The 11459-nt window shown below is 36.8% G+C and overlaps 2 protein-coding genes across 3 annotated transcripts; one reads left to right on the top strand and one right to left on the bottom strand.

The window, feature by feature from the left end:
• Window positions 1–231: 231 nt before the first annotated feature.
• hmgb1b (high mobility group box 1b) lies at window positions 232–4184 on the bottom strand. Its single transcript, XM_079822933.1, has 5 exons — window positions 4040–4184; window positions 1693–1848; window positions 1405–1550; window positions 1145–1319; window positions 232–1048 (listed from the first exon to the last, which is right to left on the bottom strand). The coding sequence occupies exons 2-5, from the start codon at window positions 1837–1839 to the stop codon at window positions 923–925; spliced, it is 594 nt and encodes a 197-aa protein (XP_079679059.1). The 5' UTR covers window positions 1840–1848; window positions 4040–4184; the 3' UTR covers window positions 232–922.
• Window positions 4185–5920: 1736 nt separating this feature from the next.
• Window positions 5921–10515, top strand: tex26 (testis expressed 26). Of its 2 annotated transcripts, XM_079822932.1 has the most exons (7): window positions 5921–6170; window positions 6252–6339; window positions 6423–6588; window positions 6934–7087; window positions 8201–8377; window positions 9792–9953; window positions 10216–10515. In XM_079822932.1, the coding sequence occupies exons 1-7, from the start codon at window positions 6158–6160 to the stop codon at window positions 10338–10340; spliced, it is 885 nt and encodes a 294-aa protein (XP_079679058.1). In that variant the 5' UTR covers window positions 5921–6157; the 3' UTR covers window positions 10341–10515. The 2 variants fall into 2 exon arrangements, with proteins under 2 accessions (XP_079679058.1, XP_079679057.1); XM_079822931.1 differs by having other exon boundaries at window positions 6165–6339.
• The last annotated feature ends 944 nt before the right edge of the window (window positions 10516–11459 follow it).

Here is an 11459-nt window from a genome sequence, read left to right as displayed (position 1 = left end):
AAACATTTTGATTTTTAGGTTACCTTTATGCTGTCTGATCAGTGAGAATGTATCTAACTTTCCATTTCCGCGTACAGTCTTCTCTTAATTTTTGATGGCATGCTCCAATACACTGCATTAATTCATATGCCTGAGCACGACTTCATGCAACACTGGGGAAAGGCTTTGTGTGAAGCAACATTCTGAAATTCATCTATATTGCACATAATAATTGGATAATTCAAAAACGTTTAGAGTCTTAAATGTGCTGCAATGTTTAATTGGCTGATGCAGATCATTTCTTTGTTGATTTTGCAATATTAATTAACCAGTTTATAGTACAACGCATACATGAACCGATAACACTTCTTAGATGAGGGAGAAATTACTCATAGTTGATACAATCACTTCACATATTAAGTATAATATGCTTAATCTGTCACTACAGTAGCTACAGAAGAAAAAAAAACAGGACAGTTTTCTAAAAAAAAGAAATGTTTACTTCAGACACATTCTTGAATGTCAAACAAAGCTGCATTCTTGTAATTAGAGTGGTATTCAAAGTACAGTTAAAGGACCTTATGACAGCAAATACGAAAAATATTTTTAAAAACTAATATGATAGTGCACTACAGATCTACATGAACCAGATAATTGTGCTATGCACCTTCAGAGAAACAGTTCAAATCATATCATTCAACCTTAAGCTGTTCCTGGCAAGAACTACCACTAACGAAAAAACAAAGATAAAAAATGAACATTTTAAAGACTGAAGACACATAGTGTTAACTTTACAAAAGGAGAATAACACTGTACATCTTAAAAACGTCGCATATACACAGCCTAACAATTCTTGTTTCTGCTGTATTACGTTTGAAGATGTGAATCGTGTACAATTGGGTTTATGGCATGAACAAGAACTTAGGCTACATCAGTAGCTAATCTACTCATCATCATCCTCATCTTCGTCCTCCTCCTCCTCCTCTTCATCTTCGTTCTCATCGTCATCCTCCCCACCATCTTTTTTGGACAAGCCTGCAATTCCCTTTGTGCGGTATAGGGCAATATCCTACATAAAATAAAATAAAAATTAAAATAACAAATAGGGCAGGTGCTTCTAAAAGGTTGAACTCAGGGAGGAAAGAAAAAAGAAACTATACACTACCTTGTCATACTTCTCCTTAAGCTTTGCAGCTTTCTTCTCATAGGGTTGCTTCACCTCAGCCGATGAGCTGTTCCACATTTCTCCAAGCTTCTTGGCAATGTCTCCGATGGTAAGACCTGGGTGCTCACCCTTAATCTTAGGGCGGTAGTCACCACAGAAAATAAAGAACGCCGACCTTGAGGGGGGAGGAAACATGCATTCAAACCGAACCATCTTGAAAAATGCTATATATTTAATAGTAGTGCAAAGCTTGAACGTACGGTGGTCTCTTGGGCGCGTTGGGATCCTTAAATCGCCTCTTCTTCTCTCCCTTCGGTGGGATGTAGTTCTTCATTTCCCTCTCATAGCGGACCTTATCTTGCTTGGCCATATCCTCAAACTTACCCTTCTCTTTGGCAGACATTGTCTGTTCAGAACGAGAAAACGCTGTATCAAAAAGTGCAAGTTACATTACAAAAGATTTTTCTGAGTAAGCCCAAAAGCACAACAAATCTAATATTTATATATTATATCAACATAATATGTATACACGTTTTTCAGAACAGTACCTTCCATCGCTCTGAACACTTCTTGGAGAATTCAGAGAAGTTTACGGAGGCTTCAGGGTGCTTCTTTTTGTGTTCTTCACGACAGGTTTGCACAAAGTAGGCATAAGAGGACATCTTTCCCCTCGGCTTCCTTGGATCTTTACCCATCTTTACACTCTAGAAGAAAAAAAAGATTCTTAACCAAGGTGACATGCTATACTCATTTTATCATTTGTATTCTTGTACAATTATTACGCAAATGCTTCCTACATGTATTTACTGCTTTTTTTCCACAGCAATTTAATAGGAATTAATGAAGGCTGTGTATATATATATATATAGGGTTAGGGTAGATACTGACCACTGCAGACCGGGAACACCCCACAAGAGCTGCAGTTTTGGAGATGCTCTGACCCAGTCGTCTAGCCATCACAATTTGGCCCTTGTCAAACTCGCTCAAATCCTTACGCTTGCCCATTTGTCCTGTTTCTAACACAGCAACTTTGAGAACAAAATGTTCACTTGCTGCCTAATATATCCCACCCACTAACAGGTGCCGTGATGAAGAGATAATCAGTGTTATTCACTTCACCGGTCATAATGTTCACCGGTCATAATGTTATGCCTGATCGGTGTATGTGTATGTATGTATGTATGCATGTATATATATATATATATATATATATATATATATATATATATATATATATATATATATATATATATATATATATAAATATAATTATATTTGTTTATAATGTAGTTGTTTATATTATATATATATATATACACACACACACACACACACACACATACACTGATCAGGCATAACCATTATGAAGCCTTATTATTTTTTTATTTAGAACAAATAAGTCCCTCAGACTATATATATATATTTATATATGCACACAAAATTATATATATATATATATGAACAACTATATTATAAACAAATATAATATATATATATATATAAATCATTTTGTGTGCATATATAACTATATATAGTCATTATGCACTGTGAGGGACATATTTGTTCTAAATAAAATAATAATAAGGCTAATGATGAAATGTGCAGTGAAATCACGTTTGAGATGGACGGTGAGATGCACAAAGACCGCCTCAGGTTCACGGTGAAAGACAAGGACATCCTCCATTTCGTGAATAAAATCGCATATTTAATGACTTCATATTTATTCCCACTATTTTATTTCCCTTTATGTGTATTTCACATCAACGGGACACTGATAGCAGCATCGACCATGAGCGGGCAGATTGATTACATTGGGCCCGCCTTAAAATGCCTAAACGGTTCAACAATAATATTTCTTCTTCCATTTTGAAAAAGCCGTCTTCATGAGAGAAAGTCCCCTTCAATTGTCTCCTCCCACATTCCTGGGTAATTTCTAGGACCTAAAATCACCGCACTTTGTCCGTTTTTCGCCCCTGTCCCGCCGCTTTCCGATACTATCGCCTCCCCTATGGAAGAAGTCGGTCTGTATGGACACAGTGTCTGTAACTATAAGCGCTATGCAATGGGAGTTTCGCTCTCGTAAGGCCGCCGTTCAACTGGAGCCACATGAGCACAGCTAGCAGAGCCAACATGGCTTCCACTCTCTCTCCCTTTATGTCTGCCAGCCAGAGCCGCATACACACACAACACTGGCGGAGGGAAACAATATAAATATAATTAGACCCCCCAAGTTCGCTTGGAAAACACCGTCGTTCCCTGAAATAGACCCTTGGGGTGTTGTACGAGTGAAAAAGCAATGCAAACGAGCTTGAATTAATTTTATTCTATTAGTTAAGTTGAATGGCGCTTACACCCCGTCCGTCTTCATCCCCCGCCACTCACAGGCAAAACGCACTGAGTCTCCTCCGCGAGCCAGCCATATTATATTACAGAACACGGCCGCACACGTCCCGTTGAGAGAGGAAAATGCACAAAATGACGAGTACATTCCCTCAGGACTGGTAAATATATCGGAGGTTTTATTGTATTGTGCATGTGAGAATGCAAAGCGGCTCACACAATAACACCTCAAAAAGACCTCAAAAAGCTAACGGCTTTAGCTGGGATGGCTACCTGACAAACATTACAACCCATCCTATTAAAGACTATAAGAAAACTGTCATTTCACAAGAAAAAAGCAATAATGTTTTATCTTCAAAAGGTTTTTTTTCTTCATTCAGGACATTTCACTACGTGCGCACTGACTGGCGAATAGATTCTGACAAAGATCGGTAACGTTACCTCTGCGTTCACAAAATTACCGCGCAACTACCAAGGGAAATGTGTAGTAATATACGACGCTATTTGAAAAACAGTTCATTAAGGCCTTGACAAGCATATTTTGACAAAACTCACCAGCCTTCTCTATTTGCAGCTTCAGTGGATGCCTAGATAATGGGGCTTTGAAGTACAATAACACCGATGCGCGCTCTTCCAAGTGCGTGCAGAACCCTCCGCTCAGGAGAGACACGGTATACAGTCACGAATCCTATTGGCTACCGCCAAGTTCTGGGCGCCTGCGATTGGCTGTCGGCGCACTATAGCCCCTACGAGAGCTGAGGTGTGGTTGGCTGTTCGTCGACGAAACGTCATATTTTTTCAACGGCGCGTGAATATGAAAACCCACCCATTGGTAAAAGTGTAGTTTTTCAGACAGCGTTTTGTACTGCTGTGAACTTACTGTAGTACATGTGAGCACAGCGTTGTCGTTGAAGTAAAGGTTTCAAATTGTATAATGAATATTTGCTTTAAAATACATGGTATTTCAAAGATTTCACAGCACTACTGCACGCTGATAACTGTCGGAAGAAAAAAAGAAGAAAAGTATGTCCTACTAGGGTGCCAATTATGGGGTGGGTGGTGGGGGGTTCTGGTCCACTAATGAAGGCTTTAACCCCCTAAATAATCAAAACAAATTGTTTTACAAAGTAAATTAAACACACTTATCATATATATATATATATATATATATAAATATATATATATATATAAATATATATATAAATATATATATATATATATATATATATATATATATATATATATAAATATATATATAAATATATATATATATATATATATATATATATATATATATATATATATATATATATATATATATATATATATATATATATATATATATATATATATATATATATATATATATATATATATATATAGTAACGATTCAATAGGATTTCAAATAATTTCCCCCACAAACTAAATGTATTGCGTTCACAACCATAGCAACAGTAGCTACGCTCCTCTTCTGATGAGAACGCAAAGCACACATAACTCATTTAGCACTTCATTGCATATTCATATATGCATTAATTGTTCGTGCAAATGCAAAAGCTGATTTTTTATCCTTGTACGAATACATAGTGAACTAGAATTATTTTTTTATATATATATATATGATTAAAAAACGTGACATATAGGAAGAAACACGTGGCCGTGTTTAGGACTTTATATGATGTCATCGTTGACAGGGACATCTGGCATGGTTCTGCTTTTGTAACGATAAGCCTTTAAAGTTTCTATAAAACTATTCTATAGTAATTTATTATTAAACTTGTATTGCTCCTTGACAACCCACACATTCATCGTAGTAAATTTTCCAATAATTCTCGGAGTTGCTGCAGCACGATTTTTTAATTTATTTTGTTAAAGGACGCAATATATTTTGTCGAGATAAAATTGTAGGCCTATGTTATTATTGTTGCTGTTATTATTATTTATAATTTGTGCTTTTTATTCCTTATATGTACTGTAAGTCTGTACATAAGCGTTCCTTATTCATGTATGTTTTTGTGATCCCTTGACAATAAAAAAATGGAAATCTTGAAATGCACCATGTTTTCCACTAAGCGGCGCTACGCCATAATAAAATCACACTGACTGAATCCTGTAGGTTGGAAAAGATTCTGGGATTGGGATTCACTGATTCTATTTCTTTAACTATAACGATTTTTTAGTAGGCCTATTAAGAAAGTGACAAAAGAAATACAGCTCGTGGACTATATGCGTGTTTTAAATCTTTTGCATGTTTTAATGTTTTGTTTTGCATAGTATAGGGCAATTATATCAGTCAAAATGTAATCATAAACGTGGAACCTGGTTTCAGTCCTGTCTACAACATTTTTGGATGCTCGACATTGTCAGCTGCTTGCGTGCGTTCACGTGCGGCCTTGCACACGGAGAAAGACCCCCGTGGAGCGTCAGTTTGCTCTTGCGCGCACGTTGTTGTGCGTTTCCTAAACAACGCCATTTTACAGATAACATCCTATGGACATTTGCAATTCACTCCAACAGGCTAAAAGTTTCCAAAAACAGGTGCATCAATATTAAAAGTCAGGACAGGACACCGCACTGACCTGTAAAACGACGGAGATACTGTTGGACAACACGGAAACCACATATGGTCGTTTGGACAACAGAGTCGGATATTTAATATCTGTCAAGACAACCATGGCAAATTGTGGTTAGACGCGTTTATTGTGATTGTATTGTATAGTTCATTTTCAATGCATAATTCGTGTTTTTTCTATGTGCATTTTAATAGATGTTAACAAAAAATGGGATGTGTATACAACTTCTCATAAAAGAGATTTCATCTATAGACCCATCTCATCTATTCCAACTCTAATATGGTGAGTTTCCTGTTAACAGAAGGGATGCAAATGTCTAAGTTGAGAATCATCTCTCTTTTTGTTCAATCTGTTTCAAATACAAGGCCAAAAACATCTGGTAAGATCTATAGAAATGCATATGCACTGGATGATCCAATGGGTGCGACTGCATACAGTGAAGACTTCTGCTGGAAGCCTCTGTCAAAGACAGCCTGTATAAGGTCTGCCACAGCATCAGGAAACAGAAGGAACAACCCACACCCAAACCAGGTAAATTACACATTTTTGTGTTTGCTGTGTTTGTCGCTGTGTTTATTTGGTATTGTAATGTATAATTATGAAAGCATCTGCTTGTATGAATGTGTGTACTGATTGTTAAACTTCAAAAAAGCACACCAGTAGCGTAACATAGAGATCATCAGAATGTAATCTTAAAATAAAGGTTCTACCAAAGATTCCATAGGAGAACCATCTTTGGTTCCACAAAGAACCCTTTCGTGACCAGTTCTTAAAAGAACCATTTTTATTTCATAGTGTGAAGAACATTTTAATCTTTCCACTTTACTTTTGTACGTGGAAAGAGTGTATCATACTTTTTCTTTTTTTAACACATAGGCATTCATGGTATGGAGGCATAATGCAGATCAAATGAAACACTTTGATGGTAGTTCCTCTCTTCAGCTTCTTTTGACTGAGAAGGATATCCAAAAGGCTCTGAGTGCCCAGTACAGGTCGACCTACAGGACTGACTTTATTGGATTACCTCAAGGTGAGTTCTAAGAATGACTACACATCAAGGCCGTAACCATGTCTTGAACATTGGGGGGGACCAAATTTTTTTATTTTTTATAAAGCATAAAGAAACAGAACTGTGAACGAGATTCTAGGTCTAATTCTAGTTGTGAAATAATAATTTTGGGACTATTTGCATTAATTTGCGTCAAATATATTGTTAGTCTCGAGATTCTTCACTTTAGTGAATAAATACATAGATCCGCTGTTAACATCCGAATTCCGTAATGGTCTGGTAGTAGAATTTTTGTAAACCCCTTCAAAGGTTACAGGTTCTAATCCGCCCTCATATAGTTTTTTTTCTTCATTAAATTCAAAGATGTTTAATTCCGCCCTCCTATAGTTTTTGTCTTCATTAAATTCAAAGATGTTCAATGATTGTATATTAAGAGCATGGACACGTTTGTGTGCCATTTTTTTCTGATTTCACACGAGTCCCCGTAATGGCATTTAAGTGATAGATTGATGTGGGTGTCTGTGTAAAGACTGTGAACGAGTCAAAAGAGAACGTAAGAGAGCAGAGGGGGTACAATTTGGCCATTGCTAATTATTGAGGAGGACTTGTCTCCAGCTAGCCTACTGCTCAATAAGTGACAAAATAACGCCAACATTTTCCTATTTACATGTTGTGATGTGTTTAGTTACATCGTGTACTAAGACCAACAGAAAATGAAAAGTTGTGCTTTTCTAGACTGATATGGCTGGGAACTATACTCTCATTCCTGTGTAATAATCAAGGAACTTTGCTGCCGTACCATGGGTGCAGTGGCACAATTACATTATGCAGCTGACAAAATGTTGGCGTTATTTTGTCACTTATTGAGCAGTAGGCTAGCTGGAGCCGTTTACCTCCAGTCTTTGTGCTAAACTAGGCTTGCGGTGGGAGCGTCAGACAGAGTTATGGCACGCACGGAGATGAGAATGGTATGTTTGGATGGACTTCTCTAACTCTGGGGGATACGGTGAATAACCTAAAGTCCCAAAAAGTCAGCGTGTTCCTTTAATGCCAAGGCCTCTTGGTTCCAAAGATTGTCTATCTTATTATGACTGAAACATCTCAATTTCTTGTTATATTCTGTCCGAATCACAGGGATTGTGAAGAACCATGCAACCTTTGCTCCTTTTGACCACAGTCATGCTGTCCACTACTATACCCAGACTGAAATGAGACACAACTATCGCCCACCCAAATCGAAACATGAGCTTCTGGGGAACAACTCTCGCTATGGGTGCAATAAGCTGCATGGTATAGCAGCAAGGGGCATTGGTAAGCTTCCGCAAACCTGCAACGTTTCTGTTTCAACTAGGGCTAAAATACCTAACTACATTGTTTGAAATTGAAGATGACCAACCCAGTCAGTAGCCTAGACACAATGCAAACACAAACGGGTAGACTAGACATGCAGTGAATTACAAATTGAATTGTAAGTTAATTATAAGAGTTATAAGAGTTAATCGGTCAGTTAGTTCAGGGGTTTTCAAACTTTATGATGGCAAGGACCCCCAAATATGATTATGTTAGATAGTAAGTGTGACATTATAAATACAACATATTGTTTCCAAACTTAAATTGGCTATACTTACTGTTGGATGTATAAATATTTGTATTAGCAACTTTCACAATAAAGGTATATAAGCATCTTCCATACTGCGTTAAGAATACTGTCTGACATTCCCAGTGAGCGAGATAAAGGGGACTATAGTGAGAAAAACTCGCTAGAAAGATACAAAAAAACGTATACAAATCTGGAGTATGTATACAGCAAGAAAGGAGAGAAACATTTAGAAATGAAACGTTCGGTATAGACTTTACCTATTTTTGCTTTGTCTTTTTATTCTCTGAAATTTTCTGGGCACCCCTTAGAACAGGGGTGTCAAATCCTGATACTGGAGGGCCATTGTCCTGCAAAGTTTGGCTAAACTCTGCTGGACAGTGGCCCTCCAGGAAAGAGTTTGGACTTCCTGCCTTAGAACCTAGGACCCCAATTTGAAAACCCCTGAGTTAGTTGACAATTACAAGGTACACTTTATAATTATTCAATTATTGTTAAAGAGGCCATATTATGCCCTTTTACAAAGTCTTGATTTAGTTTTTGGGGTCTACTAGAATAGATTTTCATGTTCAAAAAACGTATATAACATATTTTACATTGTTGCAGCCCCATTCTTCCCAGTCTGTCAGTAACGACAGAAATTATTTGGTAACGCTCTATTTACTTCTTGTCTCTATGAAGCCCCTCATTCAGAAAAGCGCAATGTGCTCTGATTGTACAGCTGGACCAGTGTGTTGAGATAGGTCAACTGCTTCGAGCATGATTCAGAAATTTCACGCCCCTTACCATAACTGTGTGTTTTTCAACAGACTACTAATGCAACCAGTCCTCGTCCCTTTATTTTACATATAGCCTACCTTTGGTAGGAACTATTTTAATGAGAAACATTGTGATGTGGACGTTTCTGGAAGAAAACTCTAAGTGTATAATCGAGGCATTTCAGGGAGTTCCTATGAGGACTTTGTGTATTTTAGCTTTGCAGACCGTTTTCCCATCAAACAGCAACATTTATACACTAAATAAAGCTGAAAATGAAAAAAAAGCATAATATTAGTATAACAAAACACTACTATACCAATATGGCACATATATTAGAGATGAATGAGACACTTTTCTTTTTCATTTTAGTACCTTCAGTGATTCACAGCCACATCAATAATCCAGAAAACAGTAAACTGCAGACCACCTACAATAAACATTTTGGAAACGGGCACATAGATGTCTCCTCAGTGCTCAAATCAACCCCACCTCAGACGTTTCAACAGATTCGTAAGAAATTATCTGATAAAGGTGAGAAAGAGTAATGCTGTGTGTTCTTACTGAAATTTTAGAATACTAAAGTTCAATTAAATTATTCAATACAATTTTTATTGTTGGAAAGGTAGTCATTTTTTCCTGATTTTAAGATTTCTGTGATTTTATAACTTCAAACTAAAATCAAACAAATTAGATTGTTAAAAGATCTAGTAGAGATTTGCTTGAGAAACAGACACCTACAGTGTAGCATGTTACTGTGTTTAGTGTTCTATTTTTTTATATTGTCTTTTACCAGAAAAGAAGGATGTGAAGACATTGCACATACGCAGCTCCTCTTCTCATGGATCCTCTTCTAATGGTGTATTTATGCAAACCCCTTCCACACTGGAGAGGATGTCTGCCTGGCCTGGCCCTTTATAAACATGGCATTTTGAACCATGAAATGCTATATGAAAATGTTTGCAGTGTTTTTCAGTGGGTTTCTTCCAGGACACAGAACACCCCCAATATAATGATATGGCTTTATGCATATTTGATGGTGTGCTTAATAAAACACTGAAGGCAAAACTGATAACATAAATAATTTCTCTCTCTTGCTCTCTCTCTAGATTTGTCCAAGCTTAAATTGATATAAAAAAATATCATTAATCATTTGTCACTTGAGAATAATAAATCTCTTGAGATTTTGTACTGGCAAATACATATTTTGACTTTGATAAAATCATAGTAAATGTATAAATCAATAATATCAGGTGCTGAATCATTATGCAGAGCCCAATAAAGAGGTAGAGATATGCACAGCAAGGTGTAGAAAATAAAAAATAAATTTAATCTAAATACCACAGATATATTTCTCCTTAAGTTTAAATTTACTGAAAATATCTGTCCAGAATTTTTTTTTCTTCAGTTTTCTTCTCCCCGAAAAATGAAGAAAATCAGTTTATGGCAAACGTTTCTGCTTAAAAGGCATTTTTAACATGATCAAATTTAAATGTGGCTGTCGTCACAATGTATGCGTAGTCACCCCACTCTACACGAGGTAACCTGAGACTCAGGTGTGCTGTGTCTCTAAGCTCCTTGCAAAACAAGCAAGCAGTCTCTAAAGAGAGCGAAAGCCAAGCCGAAAAAGAAGAGATACTCTCAAATCTCTTCAGTTATGCCGCCAGGCAGGAAAATTCGTGCCTCGTCTGCTGGAGCACAACTTGAGACACATAACAAGCCCAGGTATTCTGCTTTATGCTTTTTATTTATATATTTACATGGCTTCCAGTTCCCATATTTAAGTATTTAATTTGCTCAGCACTACTTTGAAAAAGCTCCTGATACAGAGACTAATTTGTTCTGCTTCATGACTTTCATCTCAGTATGATGACTAGGTTTCGTACCACATTGGTATTCAGTTATTTTCAAGCTCCTGACCTTGAGTGTCGCTCCTCCTGTTGTTCATAGTGTTTACTGTTGCCAGGGAATGTGGATAATTCTGGTGCCATGCTGGAACACCGGGCCAATTTGTGTCCTTGAAGATTAATTTATTTATGT

The sequence above is a fragment of the Gobio gobio genome, assembly GCF_949357685.1.
Source record: "Gobio gobio genome assembly, chromosome: 8".
In the NCBI taxonomy this organism is placed as follows: Eukaryota; Metazoa; Chordata; class Actinopteri; order Cypriniformes; family Gobionidae; genus Gobio; species Gobio gobio.
Note: the sequence above shows the minus strand (reverse complement) of the source record. Positions and strands in the feature narration are given on the sequence as shown.